The 17,824-nt window shown below is 41.5% G+C and overlaps 1 protein-coding gene across 8 annotated transcripts in view; it reads left to right on the forward strand.

Moving 5' to 3' along the window:
* herc1 (HECT and RLD domain containing E3 ubiquitin protein ligase family member 1) overlaps positions 1 to 17,824 on the forward strand; it is a 466,732-nt gene that overhangs the window by 179,830 nt on the left and 269,078 nt on the right. For 6 of the 8 annotated variants that reach the window (XM_072553316.1, XM_072553320.1, XM_072553317.1 and 3 more), the window contains 3 exons: positions 7,043 to 7,100; positions 7,794 to 7,859; positions 8,416 to 8,687. In XM_072553316.1, coding sequence (XP_072409417.1) covers positions 7,043 to 7,100; positions 7,794 to 7,859; positions 8,416 to 8,687 — 396 coding nt within the window. The remainder of the gene's footprint in view (positions 1 to 7,042; positions 7,101 to 7,793; positions 7,860 to 8,415; positions 8,688 to 17,824) is intronic. The other 2 variants (XM_072553323.1, XM_072553321.1) reach the window with 1 other exon arrangement.

Consider the following 17,824-nt stretch of genomic DNA (forward strand, 5'->3'; position numbering starts at 1 on the left):
TTAAAGGGAAGAGGCTAACCGGGAAAAGAGTAGACCCATTAGGAACTAAGGGGATAACGTGTGTGAAATTGCAGGACAGTGCAAAGTTCTTAAGTGAATACTTCTCTTGGTCTTCACTCTGGAAAGGAAGACTGCATGTACATGCTTCAGGAAAACAAACTGAGGAACTTGCACGAGGTGACATAGGAAATTGGGAGATATTGGAGGGTCTCCCATGCTTAAAATCAGACAAATCCCCTAGCTTGGTTGACTTGCACCACAGGCTGTGATGGGAGGTATGGCAGGAAATTGCAGGGGCTCTGACACAAATTTTTAATTCCTCTCCAGCCATGGGGGCCATGCCAGAGGGTTGGAGGACAGCTAATCTGGTTCTACTTTTCAAGAAGATAAACCAGGAAAATACAGACTGCTGAGTTTCATGCCAGTAGTAGGGAAACTATTGGAGAAAATTCTGAAGGAGCGAATTAATACCCACTTGGAAAATCATGGGCTAGTTAGGGATATTCAACATGGCTTTGTCAGAGAAAGGTCAGGCCTAACAAATGTCAGAATTTTTTGAAAATGCCAAATGTATGGATGAGGGCAGTGCAGTTGATGTAGTTATATGGATTTTAGCAAAGCTTGTGACAAGGTCCCAGATGGGGGACTGAGAATGTTAAAGCATGTAAAGTTGAGGGACGTTACTACAATAAACAGAGAAGGATGGAATCAGAAACTGGCTGAGTCAGAGGGCACAAAGGGTAGAGGCAGAAGGCTTCTTAAGTGACTGGAGGCTCGTGTCCAGTGATATACAACAAGGAACAGTCCTGGAATCCTGATTGTTTGATATAAACAGAACTGATATAGATGAAAATGTGAGAGAATGTTAAGCAAATTTGCAGAAGAACCAAGATTGGTAGAATGATTAATAGTGGGGAATCATAGAATCCCTAGTGTGGAAACAGGCCATTTGGCTCACCGAGTCAGCACCGATCTTCTGAAGAGCATCCCACCTCGTGTTTCCCCTTGCCCCCCCACCCCATTCCAAAAAACCCTATCCCTGTAACCCTGCATTTCCAATGGCTGATCCACCTAGCCTGTATATCCCTGGATACTGTGGGGAATTTAGCATGGCCAATCCACCTAACCTGCACATCTTTGCACTGTGGGAGGGAACTGGAGCACCTGGAGGAAACTCTCGCAAAATGAGAATATGCAAAGTCCATACAGACAGTCATCTGAGGGTGGAATTGAACCTGGGTCCCTGGTGCTGAGAGGCAACGGATAGTTGTATGTTGCAGGAAGATATAGATGGGTTGGTCAGTTGGGCAGACCAGTGGCAGATGGTATTTAACCCTGATAGTGCAAGGAAGAAGAATCAAGGCGAAGGAGTATTTTTTTGAATGGCAGGACACTGGGAAACTTGAATAACAGAGGGACCTTGGGGTAATTATTCACAGATCCCTGAAGTCAGCAGAACATGTGAATAAGGCATATTGGACACTTGCCTTCTTTAGTTGTGGCTTAAAGTATAAGAGCAAGGAGGTAACATTGTAGTTGTACGGAGCATTGATTAGGCCACAGCTGGAGTACTGTGTGCGGTTCTGGTGCAAGAAAAATGTGCTAGCACAAGAGAGATTACAGAGAAGGGTTCACTAGGATGTTGCCCGGGATAGAGCAATTGAGCTATAATGATCCATCACTACATAGGAATGGATTGTTTTCTTTAGAGCAGAAAAGACTAAGAGGGGACATGGTTGAGGTGTATAAGTTTATAAAAGGTATGGACAAGGTGAATAGAGAGCAACTGTTCCTTTTGGTTGAGGGTCAGGTGTAGTTTTAGGGTAAGGGGATTTGGTTTAAAAAAAACCTGTTCACTCAGCGGGTGTTGGGGATCTGGAATGCACTGCCTGGAAGTTTGTGGAGTCTGGAAAACTTACAACTGTTAAAAAATATTTAGATGAGCACTTGAGATAGCATAACATTCAGGGATATGGGATTAACGCACCTTTAGTGGTAGTTTTGTTGGTGCAGATTCGATGGGCCGAAGGGCATTTCCTGTGCTGCATGTATCTATGAAATATCTGTTCACACTTCCATGGAAAGTTGCAGGGTAACATCACACTAAATGGTTTCCATGTGTGATTCTGGGCAGCATGCAGAGCAGCCAGACGATGATAGTATCCCTGTGCAGCATTGATCGCAAGTCACCACTGCATTTTGAAATGGTCACACCTAGTCTCAACCTTGTACAGTTGAATGCTGCATGAAACAGCATGCAAGGATAGCACTCTAATAGGATCATTAAATGCTTATTAATTAGTCTCTGAATTATTTCTTCTGGCTGCTAGTACAATTGTGTAGTTTTGCTTCAGGTTTTATAAGCTTGTTTTAAAGTTTTGGCACTGTACAAGGTGTAGAATGACATATTGTACTGAAAGAAGTTACTTCCAGACATAGATGGCCTGATAGGATTTGTTCCGGCATTCGAACATGACTTAGAGCATGTAGGAATTTAAGCAAGGCACACTGCTAGGAGGAGGAATTAGGGTACTGAACTAGATTCAGATCCAGCAGGGTTTTTAGTAAACCTTTCCACCTCAACTTTAATCAGGGCCAGTGCATAAAACCTAAAGACGATGTGGCTGAAATGTACAAACTACCACAGCACCAATCTCAAATCCGGATAAGGGTAACATAGCCTGTGTCTGTGAAGTTGACTTTAACTCTCATCCTTCAGACCTCTGGCTGTAGTCATGAGCTCTTGCATGCATATGCTACAGGCTTACTAAGAAGCCTACAAACCTATAAAGGATAAAAGCTTATGGAATTTTAACAGCAAATGTGTTATATCTATAACACACTTTAGAGTGGAATATCTGCTGGTTTTTACACTGAAATAAATGTGTTCTGTTATCGAACACCAGTTGTTGAAGAGCCAATATGGTTTTGTGAAAAGGAAATGTTTGACAAATTTGCTGGAGTTCTTTGAAGGTTTAACAAACCAAGTTAATTTTAGTAATTTATTTGGATTTCCAAAAGTCATTCGATAAAGTACCACATAAATGTTTGTTGTACAAGACCGGAGCTCACAGTATTGGGGGTAATGTATTAGCTTGGATTGAGGATTAGATGACATACAAGGTGTAGAGTTGGGATTAATGTGTTGTCTGAAAGACTTATGCCTTTCTAAAATATCTGTATTAATGACTTGGAAAAAGGGCCAGAGTGTAATGTATCCAGAATTGCTGAAGGTACAAAAATAGGTAGGAGGGCATGTTGTGATGAGGATGTAATGAATACAAGGGGATAGATAGATTGAGGGAGTGGACAAGAAAGTTGTCAGATGTATTTTAATATAGGCAAGTATGAAGTCATAGCACAAGGAAGAATTAAAAAGCAGACTATCATCTAAATGGAGGGAGACTCCAAAAAATGCAGTTCACATGGATTTGGGTGTTCATGTGCATGAAACTCAAAGCATTAACATGCAGGTGCTGCAAATAATTAAGAAGGCAAATGGAATTTTGGCCTTTTTGCTAGGGAGTTGGATTTTAAACATAGGAAAGTATTGTTACAACTATAAGAGAGTTGGTGAGGCTGCATCTGGCCTCTTGGATACAGTTTCGACACCCATTTTATAAGAAACAGCAGATGTTTTGGCATTGGAGGCACTTCAAAGTAGATTTACTGAACTGATCCCAGGAGGGCAAATGACAGGGCATCAGTGTGTGGAATGCACTACCAGCAGTAGTAGTAGAGTCAGATACGTTAGAGACGTTTAAGTAACTCTTGAATAGGCAGCTGGATGATAGTAAAATGTGGGATATTTGGTTCGTTTGCTTAGAGTAGAATAAAAGGTCGGCACAATAGCGAGGGCTGAAGGGCATGTACTGTGCGGACTGTACTATGTTGAAAAGAACCTTATTAAAGCATGCAAGATTCTGAGAACGGCTTAACAGGATATATGCTAAGAAGAATTCCACTAATGGGGTATCCCAAACTACAGGATATAGTTACGGAATAAAGGGTGATTCATTTAAAACTGAAATGCAGATAAATTTCTTTTGAGGGTAATGAACAACTTGAATTCCTTACCCTAGAGAGTTGTGGAGGTCAGAACATTGAAAGTGTTTAAAGAGGAGGTTGGTACATTTTTGAAGTATCGCGGAGTTGAAGTCCGTAAGGTGAAAACAAAAATTCTGGAGATCACAATGGGTTAGGCAGAATCCATGGAGAGAAAGAAAGCTAACATTTTGAGTCTAGATGACTGTTGTTCAGAGCTTGCTTTCTCTCCATGGCTGCTGCCTGATTCATTAATCTCCAGCATATGCAATAATGTGCTCCTGCATTGATGTTTGTGAGGAGTTGGCATGAAAGATGAGTTGTTGCATGAGGCAAATCAACCGCAATCTTGCAGTGTGCTGGAGCCTAAAGGGACTGAAATGCTTACTTCTGCCTGTTTCTCTTGTTCTTATTAATCGGGTATTTGAACCAGTGAATGCGCCCACACGTAGATGCTATTCACTGACTTTTGAAATTCAGCAAGGTATAAAGCCTTTAATCGTGTTTTTACAGAGAAGTCAGTTTAATTATTCAGTTGATTGACTTACTGTAGCATTATTCAGGAGTTACGAGCCAGAGCTCAAGATTTGAGAAAAATTATATCGAACTGCAACCAGGTCAGTTTTTGATGGCTTTTGGGAGGGCTTTCAATATTTTAGTTTTTCTTTTAATTCTTGATAATATTGGAAGGTGCGTTTATTGACATTTTTCCTGCAGAGATGTGAACTTTGTTTTTTCAAGTTATTTTATATCTCCTTTTCTCTTATCATGGGCCATGCACTGATGTCAGACAAGTGGGCAGATAGATCAGAATTCAAATGATATTGTTCATTGAGAAATGAGTGAAATTGCTGATTTTATTGTGATCTCACTCTCTGAGGAGATGTTTGACCTCAGCTTTATACTGTCCAATTTTGCATTTGAGAGTAAAATACTGAGTTGTTGCAAGGAGAGAAGATCTGCTTTGATCACACTTGTTATGGTATACTATACAGACACTTGGCAGTTTGTTTTTATGTTCAGGCCACAGGAGTGGACTAAACAACAGTATTTAATTGCGATTTCAAAGTCTGGGTGAAATTAACTTGAACAAGTGGATTTATGAAAGCAATGTTTGACAAATAGCTGGAGATTTTTGAGGACTAAAACAGTACAATCCATGAGGGAGCATATTTAGATTTTTAGAAAGGTCTTAAAGTCCGATGTGAGAGGTTAGTGTACAAAATCAAAGTATTTTGGATTGGTGACAATGCACTACCAAACCATTTAGAAGTGCATGATACAATCAGGCAGTCAACATGAGGGGGAAACATACATGACAAATCTATTATAGTTCTCTGAGGAGCTAACAAACAGAATAGATAAAGGGAAACCAAAATGACACAAATATAAGTGGGAAAGCAAGTAGTGAGGATTGGAGCAAGTAGCACATTCTAGAAAGGGACATAGACAAGTTGTGAGTAGACGACAACTTTAATGATTGAACAAATTGTAGGAATATGTGACGTTACGTACTTTGGTGGGCAAAATAGAAGAACTAAAGATTATTTAAAGAAAGGACTTCAGAAAGCTGCAGCACACAGGAGTTTGGGATTCTGATGCATGAATTGCAAAAGACTCTCATTCAAGTTAGTGTGATAGGGAAGACAAATGGAATGTTGACTTTTTATTTTAAGGATATGGACTGTAAAAATTAGGAGGCATTGCTAAAACTGAAGGCACTAATCAGACCATACCTGGACTACTGAGAACTTTGTATCATTCCTTACATGAGGTGACCATTGACACTAGGGCAGTCCAGAGAAGATTCATTTGGTTGATTACAATATGGAGGGATTTTCTTATGAGAAGAGATAGAGTAGATTGAGCTTGTACTTATGGGAGTTTAAAAGAAATAGATGAGATATTACTAAGCATGTAGCTGTTTGAAAGTACAGGAGATTTGTGTGACTCCAGATTTAGGAAAACAGAATTTGTGTCCTCAATATTTTTGGATGGTATCATTATTAATAAATTTGATGCAAACAATATTGTGATTGTATTGATTTTAGAAGCAATTAGAGGCAAAATTGAAGGTTAACATTTTAATCAGCTTAATTAGATTTTAGTTATTAATTACGAGTCAGCACTTGTGTTTGTGCATCAAAATGGAGAATTAGCTCTGACAATTATGATATTTAGTGATTTTTGAGAAGATTTGTAGTTCAGGTTGATGATTAGTAAGTAAGTTAGCTCGCTGAGCTTGAAGGTTGTTTTCAGACATTTCATCACCATACAAGGTAACATCATCAGTGAAAGTCTGCGGTGAAACGCTGCTGGTATGTCCCGCTTCTCTATTTATTGATCTTGGTTTCTTAAAGTGGGTGATGTCATTTCCAGTTCTTTTTTTCAAGGGAAGGTAGATAGGATCCAAGTCGATGTGTTTATTGATGGAGTTCTGGTTAAAATGCCATGCCTCTAAGAATTCTTGTGCATGTCTTTGTTTCGCCTGTCCTAAGATGTGTGTTCTCCCAGTCAAAGTAGTCTCCTTCTTTGTCTGTACGTGTAGAAACTAGTGAGGGTGGGTCGTGTCTTTTGGTGGCCAGTTGGTATTCGTGTATCCTGGTGGCAAGTTTCCTGCTAGTTTGTCCGATGTAGTTTTTTTTTTACAGTTCTTGAATGGTATCTTGTAATTGACGTTAGTTTTGTTGGTGGTATCTATTCAGTCCTTTAGTCGTTGTTTAAGTGTGTTGCGAGGTTTGTGGGCTACCATGATGTCAAGGGGTCTGAGTAGTCTGAAAGTCATTTCTGATATGTCTTTGATTTAAGGTAATTATGATATTTTTCAGTGGTTCCTTGAGCTTGACCACACTGTTTAAGAGTAAACTCAAGTAGTGGCCAGAAGCTAAAAGATATAGTTACAAGTTGTTGGTAGCCTCTATTTTTAAATTGAAATATAGTTTACCTTTTTGGTTGTTAATGACTTGTGAATTTAATTCATTGTTTTATCTTTTGAAAGAGCTCCAGAAGATATGTAGATGCGGACTTAGATTTGGCATCAGTTCAGAGAAAGCGAGGTGAGTAATGTGTAGATCTCTCTGCTGCTTTTGAAATTTAGATGTGAATATAATGCTGAAAAATTCTAGTAAAATATATCAGTTTAACCAGAACTGGCAATGTTCATTTTTGTTACTTTTTCTAAGTGTTGTTGTATCGTTTTAGTTTTATAATCTTCATTTTTAAATTTTGATGCCATTCATGAGCAAATGGGAGGATTTTTTGTCCTATTCTCTGGTTAATTTCAAGCATACGTTTTACTCAAGCCTGCAGCAAATGTACTCGTACCATCAGTTGCCTTGACTCTGCATATTTGTGTCCATCGATAGTTTTTGTGTTTCGGGGAAAAACAGGAAATTGGAGGATATGCTTTGTGCATAATGTGAAAGAGCCCGTAATGTAAACTGGTAAACACTTCACTGGACTCAAGCTTAAATTCAGTTCAATGATATTTTTGTATATCTTAACATTATTTAATGCACTATATTAGCTGAGTAAGAATATTCAGTATAAAATTGCCTGAGAAATAATGCTTTGTATGGCAGTAACAATTCTCCAAGTTAGTTTGAACTGTTTGTGTGCAATCTTCTAATGGCTGAACAGACTTTCTTATAGTTATTTAATGCCCAAAGCAGTCAGCTGCTTCACACACAAACTTTCCAAGCATGTGCTGTATCAAATGTCTCCTTTTGTCTTCTGATTTTATGTGGTAGTGTGTTTACTCCTTGTTGGCCAGTTGAGTCCCAGAAACAAGAAGAGCTGCAAGCAAGTAAATGATGGCATGTTTACCCTTTTTAAAGCTTTAAGCTTGCCTACATATATTACGCCATGTACAGTATATACTGTCCCTTAATTGTTGCAGCATTGGTTTGTCCCATCTGTTATGCACCATAATTGTGAGACCAGTAGGTTGGGTGGTTTTTTTGTGGTGGTGCTGTTGCTTTGCCTCAGCAGAAAGTCACAGCTTAAGCAATGTAATGACTAGATGTTACGGTTATTGTTACCTATATCACTATATATACCAGTTTTAATTCCGGAAGTTCCCTTGTGTTTTGTTTAGGTTTGCAATGTGCTTATACAACAGTGTTTCCCAAAAAAATATGTCAGCTAGGAATCTTCAGGACTGGCACAGATGGCCAATTATTCCCATTTTCTCCCTACTATCATGTTATTGCAATAAAAGAAGTAAGATTCTGGCAGTTTTTTTTATTTTAATTTTGCTTTCTGCATGTTTTTTTTGGTCTGCTTGTTATGGTATAAATTGACGAGATTGTATTTGTTCACAAAAAGTTCTATATGAATTTAGTCTTATTTCCGTCATTTCATACTCCACAGGACCTCTTTATAGCCCAACAGATTCACTGAGAGCCACTTGGGCGCGGCTGAAATCTAGTAGAGATTGGCCGTATGATTCTTCTCACCTGTACAATGCTGCTGATTTTGATCTGAATCAGTCTCTTGGAATACATGCATTTATTGAAAACATTGTTAGTTTTGTGAGTGGAGGTGTAGGAACTTCCCCAAGTTTTAAAGAATCTGAAGAAAATATGGCCTCCAACCCTCAGGCCATCATCATTGCCATGGAGCAGCAACAGCTCAGGTCTGAGGTAAGCAGTGTGTTTTCTTGATATATGCAGCCTAATCAACCACAAACAGAAGCCTCTCATTAAGGTTATAATTATAAGTCATATTATAAATATGACCTTTTAATCATCATGTAAAAGTTGAAGAATTGCTTAATATCTTGAGTTGAATGAGGTATTAAGTAATATGATTGTTGAGCTTATGATTATAAGACATAAGAGTAGAAATGGGCAGATTAAGCTCATCAGGTTTGCTTTGCCATTCGATGAGATGGTGGCTGATCAGATAATAGAACATAGAACATAGAACATTAAAACATAGAACATTACAGCACAGTACAGGCCCTTCAGCCTTCGATGTTGCACAGACCTGTCAGACCAATCTGAAGCCCATCTAACCTATTCCATGTGCGTCCATATGCTTGTCCAATGACAACTTAAAGTTGGCAAACAAAGCATTCCATACCCTTACTACTCTGAGTAAAGAACCTACCTCTGACATCTGTCCTATATCTATCACCCCTCAATTTAAAGCTATGCCCCCTCGTGCTCGCCGTCACCATACGTGGAAAAAGGTTTTCCCTCTCCACTCTATCTAGCCCTCTGATTATCTTACATGTCTCTATTAAGTCACCTCTCAACATTCTTCTCTTTAACGAAAACAGCCTCAAGTCCCTCAGCCTTTCCTCATAAGACCTTCCCTCCATACCAGGCAACATCCTGGTAAATCTCCTCTGCACCCTTTCCAAAGCTTCCACGTTCTCCTTATAATGCGGTGACCAGAACTGTACACAATACTCCTAGTGCGGCCGCGCTAGAGTTTTGTACAGCTGTAGCATAACCTCATGCTTCTGGAATTCGATCCCTCTATTAATAAAAGCTAAAACACTGTATGCCTTCTTAACAACCCTGTCAACTTACAAGGATTTGTTTACCTGAACACCGAAATCTCTCTGCTCATCTACACTACCAAGAATCTTACCATTAGCCCAGTACTGTGCATTCCGGTTACTCCAACTAAAGGGAATCACCTCACACTTGTCCGCATTAACCTCCATTTGCCACTTCTCAGCTCAGCTCTGCAGCTTATCTATGTCCCTCTGTAACCTACAACATCCTTCATCACTAACCACAACTCCACCGACCTTAGTGTCATCTGCAAATTTAGTAACCCACCCTTCTACGCCCTCATCCAGTTCGTTTATAAAAATGACGAACAGCAGTCGACCCGGGACCGACCCTTGCGGTATACCACTGGTAACTGGACTCCAGGATGAACATTTTCCATCAACCACCACTTCTTTCAGCAAGCCAATTACTGATCCAAACTGTGATATCTCCCACAATCCCATTCCTCTGCATTTTGTACAATAGCCTACTGTGGGGAACCTTATCGAACGCCTTGCTGAAATCCATATACACCACATCAACCGGTTTATTCTCATCTATTTGTTTGGTCACCTTCTGAAAGAACTCAATAAGGTTTGTGAGGCACGACCTACCCCTTCACAAAACCGTGTTGACTATCCCTAATCAAATTATTCTTTTCTAGATGATTATAAATCCAATCTCTTATAACCTGTTCCAACACTTTACCGACAACTGAAGTAAGGCTCACTGGTCTGTAATTACCAGGGTTGTCTCTACTCCCCTTCTTGAACAGAGGAACCACATCTGCTCTCCAGTCTTCTGGCACTATTCCTGTAGACAATGGTGGTTTAAAGATCAATGCCAAAGGCTTGGCAATCTCCTCCCTGGTTTCTCAGAGGATCCTAGGATAAATCCCATCTGGCCCAGGGGACTTATATATTTTCACACTTTGCAGGATTTCTAATTCCTCTTCCTTGTGAGCCTCGATCACACCTAATCTAGTAGCCTGTATCTCAGTAATCTCCTCGACAACATTGTCACTTTCGAGAGTGATAACTGTTGAAAAATATTCATTTAGTGCTTCCCCAATCTCCCCTGATTTCACACACAACTTCCCACTACTATCCTTGATTGGCCCTAATCATACTATTGTCATTCTTTTATTCCTTAAATACCTATAAAAAGCCTTATCCTATCCGCCAACAACTTCTCATGTCTCCTCCTGGCTCTTCTGAGCTCTCTCTTTAGGTCTTTCCTGACTACCTTGTAACCCTCAAGTGCCCTAACTGAGCCTTCGCATCTCATCCTAACATAAGCCTTCTTCTTCCTCTTGACCAGAGATTCCACTTCCTTCGTAAACCACAGCTCCCACGCTCTACATCTTCCTCCCTGCCTGACAGGTACATACATATCTCGGACACACAGTAGCTTTTCCTTGAATCAGCTCCACATTTCTAATGTGCCTATCCCCTGCAGTTTCCTTCCCCATCCTATGCTTCCTAAATCTTGCCTAATTCCATCATAATTGCCTTTCCCCCAGCTGTAACTCTTGCCCAGTGGTATACACCTATCCCTTTCCATCTCTAAAGTAAACATGGCAGAATTATGATTGCGATCACCAAAGTGCTCACCTCCTTCCAAGTCTTAACACCTGGCCGGGCTCATTACCCAGTACCAAATCTAATGTGGCTTCGCTCCTTGTTGGCCTGTCTACAGATTGTGTCAGGAAGCCCTCTTGCACACACCACACAAAAACTGACCCATCTATAGTACTCATACTATAGTGTTCCCCGTCAATATTTGGAAAGTTGAAGTCCCCCATGACAACTACCCTGTCTCTCTCACTCCTATCGAGAATCATCTTTGCTATCCTTTCCTCTACATTTCTGGAACTATTCGGAGGCCTATAGAAAACTCCTAACAGGATGACCTCTCCTTTCCTGTTTCTAATCTCAGCCCACACTACCTCAGTTGATGAGTCCCCAAACATCCTTTCTGCAACTGTAATACTGTCCTTGACCAACAATGCCACACCTTCCCCCTCTTTTACCATCTTCTCTGTTCTTACTGAAACATCTAAATCTTGGAACCTGCAACAACCATTCCTGTCCCTGCTCTATCTATGTCTCCGAAATGGCCACAACATCGAAGTCCCAGGTACCAACCATGCTGGAAATTCACCCACCTTACTCCGGATGCTCCTGGCATTGAAGTAGACACACTTCAAACCAACTTCTTGCTTGCCGGTGCCATCTTGCGTCCCTGAAACTTGATTTCGGACCTCCCTACTCTCAACCTTATCTATACTCGAACTACAGTTTTGGTTCCCATTCCCCTGCTGGATTAGTTTAAACCCACCCCAATAGCCTTAGCGAATTTCCCCCCCGAGGATATTGGTACTCCTCTGAAGACCATCATGCTTGTAGAGGTCCCACCTATCCCATAAAGAGCCCCAATTATCCAAGAATCCAAAACCCTCCCTCCTGCACCATCTCTGTAGCCACATGTTCAACTCCTCTCTCTCCCTATTCCTCACCTCACTAGCATGTGGCACTGGCAACAAACCAGAGACAACAACTCTGTTCATCCTAGCTCTAAGCTTCCATCCTAGCTCCCTGAATTTCTGCCTTAAATCCCCATCTCTCTTCCTACCAAGTGGACCACGACATGAGGTTGCTCTCCCTCCCCCTTAAGGATCCCAAAGACACGATCAGAGACATCACGATCCCTGGCACCTGGGAGGCAACACACCAACCATGAGTCTCTCTCGTCCCCACAGAACCTCTTATCTGTCCCCCTAACTATGGCGTCCCCAATGACTACTGCTCTGCTCCTCTTGCCCTTGCCCTTTCCCTTCTGTGCCAGAGCCCTGTACCCCACTGCTTTCCCCGGTGAGTTCCCCCCCCCTGCTCAACAGTACCCAAAACGGCATACTTATTGTTGAGGGGAATGGCCTCAGGGGATGCCTGCACTGCCTGCCGGGTCCCATTCCGTCCCCTGACTGTAACCCATTTGCCTTTTTCTTGTACCTTAGGAGTGACTACCTCCCTGTAACTCCTCTCAATAACTGTCTCTGCCTCTCGAATGATCCGAAGTTCATCCAGCTCCAGTTCCCTGATGCGGTTTTTGAGGAGCTGGAGTTGGGTGCGCTTCCCGCAGATATAGTCAGCAGGGACACTCGTGGTGACCCTTACCTCTCACATTCTACAGGAGGAACATTCAACTGCCCTAACCTCCATTCCCACTATTCTAAATTCCCAAAGAGACTGTTGAAAAAATAAGGAATAAAAAAGAACTTGTTACCTTACTAATCTGGCGCACAGGTCCATTTTTTTTGGCTAGAGGAGGATGATGAGTGGGAGACACTACCCGAGTAGTGTTTTGGGTAACGCAACCACACAAATATATGACTTCCCAGAACTCCTTCGCTCCTCCCTTGCACCTTTTGGCAAATGGAGGCCCGACTCCCGAGGTAAGTCCCTTTTAATGCGGGAAAACGTACTCTTCCCAGCAGCCCTCACTTCACCACTCCTTCTCTCCTCACTGCTCTGGTAAAATGCGGAACTCCACTTTCTTGCTTTTTCCCTATAACCCATGATTCTCTTTCTGATTAAAAATCTGTCTATCTCAACTTAAATCTGCTTAAAGATCAAGCCTCCATCTTCTGTGGTAAAGAATTCCACAGGTTCAGAGCCTGTGAACAAGTTCTTCTTTGCTGTGTGACCCCTTATTCTGAGATTTTGCCCTCTGAATCTTACACTCCCACGAGGGGAAATAACATAGTAACATAGAAGGTACGAGCAGGAGTAGGTAACCAGATTTCTTGAGCCTGCTGTACCATTCATTATTATCATGCCTGATCATTGAGCTCAATACTCTACCCTTGATTCATTTAGCTCCAATAGCTGTTTTTCCCACCTCCTTGAAAACACATTGTTTTGGCCTGAACTACCTTCTGTGGCACTGAATTCCACAGGCTCACCACTCTGAAGACATTTCTCCTTATCTCAGTCCTAAAAGGTTTACCCCTTATATTTAGATTATGATCCCTGTCTGCACCCTTACAACAGGATCTGGACCAGATGGACCAATGGGCTGAGAAGTGGCAGATGGAGTTAAATTCCGATAAATGCGAGGTGCTGTATTTTGGGAAATTTATTGGTTTGGCAGGACTTATACACTTTTAATGGTAAGGTCCTAGGGAGTGTTGCTGATCAAAGAGACCTTGGAGTGCAGGTTCATAGCTCTTTGAAAGTGGAGTCTCAGGTAGATAGGATAGTGAAGTAGTCATTTGGTATACTTTCCTTTATTGGTCAGAGTATAGGGTGCAGGAGTTGGGAGGTCATGTTGCGGCTGTACAGGACATTGGTTAGGCCACTGTTGGAATATTGCGTGCAGTTCTGGTCTCCTTCCTATCAGAAAGGTGTTGTGAAACTTGAAAGGGTTCAGAAAAGATTTACAAGGATGTTGCCAGGGTTGGAGGATTTGAGCTATAGGGAGATGCTGAACAGGCTGGGGCTGTTTTCCCTTGAGCGTCAGAGGCTGTGGGGTGACCTTATAGAGGTTTACAAAATTATGAGGGGCATGGATAGGATAAACAGGCAAAGTCTTTTCCCTGGGGTCGGGGAGTCCAGAACTAGAGGGCATAGGTTTAGGGTGAGAGGGGAAAGATATAAAAGAGACCTAAGGGGCAACTTTTTCACGCAGAGGGTGGTACATGTATGGAATGAGCTGCCAGAAGATGTGGTGGAGGCTGGTACAATTGCAACATTTAAGAGGCATTTGGAAGGGTTTGGAGGGATATGGGCCGGGTGCTGGCAGGTGGGACTAGATTGGGTTGGGATATCTGGTCGGCATGGACAGGTTGGACCGAAGGGTCTGTTTCCGTGCTGTATATCTCTATGACTCTAATTAACCTGTCTAGTCCTGGAATTTATAGATTTCAATGAGATTGCTCCCACATTCTACTAAACTCCAGTGAGTACAGTCTAATGGACTCAACCTCTCCTCATATGTCAGTCCTGGAATCAATTTACTAAGCCTTCACTCCACTTCCTGTATAGCAAGAATATTTTTTCTCAGGTAAAAAGACCAAATCTTTACACACTATTCTAGGTGTGGCCTCTCGTCTTGTATAATTGCGGTAGGATATCTTTGTTCCTGTACTCAGGTCCTCTTGCTGTGAAGGCTATAATACAGTTGGATGTCTTGACTGCCTATTGCACCTGCACACTCTTTTTCTACAACTGGTGCATGAGGACACTCAGGCCTTTTTGAGCATCCCCCTCCTCTCAATTTACAACCACTTAATAATAATTTGCCTTCATATTTTGGTTACTCATGTGGGCAATCTCACATTTAACCACATTACCCTGCATCTAACATTTATTTGTTCACTTACTCAGCCAATCCAAATCACTGTGCAACATCTCTGCATCTTCCTCACAGCTCAACCTTCCACCCAGCTTTGTGTCGTCTGCAAATTTTGAGATAGTGCAATTTGTTCCCTCATCTAAGTCATTTTCATGTATATTGTGAATAGCTGGGGACCCAGTACCAATCCTGTTGTACCCACCAGTCACTGCCTGCTATTCAGAAGAAGACCCATTATTCCTACAGTTTGTTCCCTGTCTGTTAACGAGTTTTGTTTTGGAGGAGCAGGTTAGACAAAGGAAAGCCAGTAGATGAGATCTATTTAAATTTCCAGAAGGCTTTGACAAGATGCCACACAGGAGGCTGCTAAGTAAAATGAAAGCCCATGGTGTTAGGGGCAAGATACTGACATGGATAGAGGATTGGCTGACTGATGGAAGGTGCAGAGGAGGGATAAAGGAGTCTTTTTCAGGATGGCAGGAGGTGACTCGTGGAGTTGGAATATTGTGAGCAGTTTTGGGCCCCATGTCGAAGAAAAGATATGCTGGATTGGAGCTGGTCCAGAGTAGGATTGCAAGACTGTTTCCAGGTATGAGGGGCAGGCTCTGGGCCTGTACGCTGTGGATTTTGGAACGATGAGGGGGAATCTGATTGAAATTTGCAGAATACTTAGAGGCCTGGATAGAATGGACATAGAGAAGATCAGTCATGATTGAATGGTGGGGCAGACTCTGGGCTGAATGACCTAATTCTGCTCCTATGGTCTTATCCATCTCAATGCACGGTCCTCAAACTCATATGCTGTAATTTTACACATGAATCTCTTATGTGGGACTTTGTCAAAACCAAAACCATATCCACCTGCTTTCCACCAATATACTGTACTGGTTACATCCTAAAAGAACTCCAGTAGATTGGTCAAGCATGATTTTCCTTTTGTAGCTCCATGCTGACACTGTCTGATTTTACCACTGTTTTCTGAGTGTGCTGCTACATTTCTTTTCATTCGTCGGAAGTGGGTATCACTGGTGAGCATTTATTGCCTTTCCCTAATTGTCCAGAGGGCAGGTAAGAGTAAACCACATTTCTGTGGATCTGGAGTCACATGTAGGCCAGACCAGGTAAGGATGGTAGTTTCTTTCCCGAGAGGACATTAGTGAACCAGAAGAGTTTCTCTGAAAATTGATAATGGATTAATTTATCATATCTAGACTCTTAATTCCAGAACCTTTTTCTATTAAATTTAAATTCCACCGTTTGTCATGGCAGGATTCAAACTTGAGTTCCCAGAACATTATCTGGCTCTCTGGATTAACAATCCAGCAATAATACCACGAGGCCATCACCTACCCTTGATAATAGACTTCAGCATTTTCCCCACTACCAATGTCACACTCACTGGTCTATCGTTCCCTCTTTTCTCTCTGCTTCCTGTTATGGACCAGACCAAACTCAAAATTTTCAGAAGATGGTCTCTATCCTAACTTTTTCTTATTTTTAAAGATAAATCTAAAGTGTTGCATTCCAGATTTAAAACAAAACATAGTTTATTCATTCATTATGATTAAAAAACAACAAAAGAAATAAGGAATTGGAATAACGTAACTCTTGGAAAACCTTAACAGCGTAATAGATGCAGTAACAATTACTAACTAATTGTTCCAATATAGCGACCTCTCATAAATACACTCTTGTCAAATCCAGAAAGAGATTACATGAAGATGCAACTTCCGTAGCAGGCAGAGAGTCTCCAGCTTTTTGTTGTAACCAAGAGGTGCAAAAATAGCTTTCACTTCTTCCAGACCCCAACAGCAACTGCTGAGTGCTAAAGTAAAAATCCTCGTTCTGTGGGTCAGACCTTGATCATACACATCCAGGCTGCTTCAATCGTTCCACCTTTTTAAAAAAAAACACCTAAGGCTTCACAAGTTGTTTGCCTTTTCATAGATTGCTTGGCACCTGTCCCCTAATCTCTCTCTCTCTCTCTTTCAAAGAAATCAGGACTAAACAGACCTCTTAAAGCTACAATTTCATCACACTTACTTTTTAAATAGTGGGGTTGCATTAGCTATCCTTCAATCTTTCGGGACTGTTCCAGAATCCAAAGAATCTTGGAAGATGACCATCAATGAATTCATTATTTCTTTCCTTTCTGCATATACTCTGTCAAGTTCTCTAAGAATCTTTCAGTAAGGTTGCCTCTTATTCCACTATATTCCAGCAAGTACAGGTCCAACCTTCTCGGCTTCTCCTCAGAAGACAGTTCCTCCAGCATTGAAGGCCGTCCATAGAGGAGAGTTGAGTGGACTGGGCTTGTATTGTGAATAAGGTAGCCAGTCAGTTATAGATCATAAAGTCATGCAGCACAGAAGAGCCCTTTCAATTAATCAATTCTGACTAACCCATCTACACTAATCCAATTTTCCAGTACTTGGCCCATAGCCTTAAATGTTATGACATTTCAAGTGCTCATCTGGGTACTTTTAAAGATTTCCCACATCTGTTACCCTCTTTGCCTTGACCTAGCCGGGTCATCATGTGGGGAATTTCTGGGTGGCTTGATGTTGAGTTTGGGGCGGTGGGAGGATGGGGAGATAGCTTGTACTGGTCTGGTTGGGTTGGATCAGCATTAGGAAATTCGTGCCAGCAATGTGCTTGGCCTCTGACTTATTAGCATGTTTCTGATTTCATTCAGTTAAGTTTTAGATCAATGCTAAGTGCAAGCATGTTGATGATGGAAAATTTAGGGATGCTGTTAAATGTCATAGGGAGGTGGTTCAACTCTTGCCTTGATTGTCATGATCATTGCCTGGCACTGATTTGATTGTTTCTTGTCACTTAGTAGTGTACACTGGAATCTTGACCACGTCCTGCTGTAGGTGGACAAGACCACTTCAGAATTAGGAATGGGATTAAAC

Source organism: Chiloscyllium punctatum, chromosome 33 (assembly GCF_047496795.1).
Source record: "Chiloscyllium punctatum isolate Juve2018m chromosome 33, sChiPun1.3, whole genome shotgun sequence".
Lineage (NCBI taxonomy): Eukaryota > Metazoa > Chordata > Chondrichthyes > Orectolobiformes > Hemiscylliidae > Chiloscyllium > Chiloscyllium punctatum.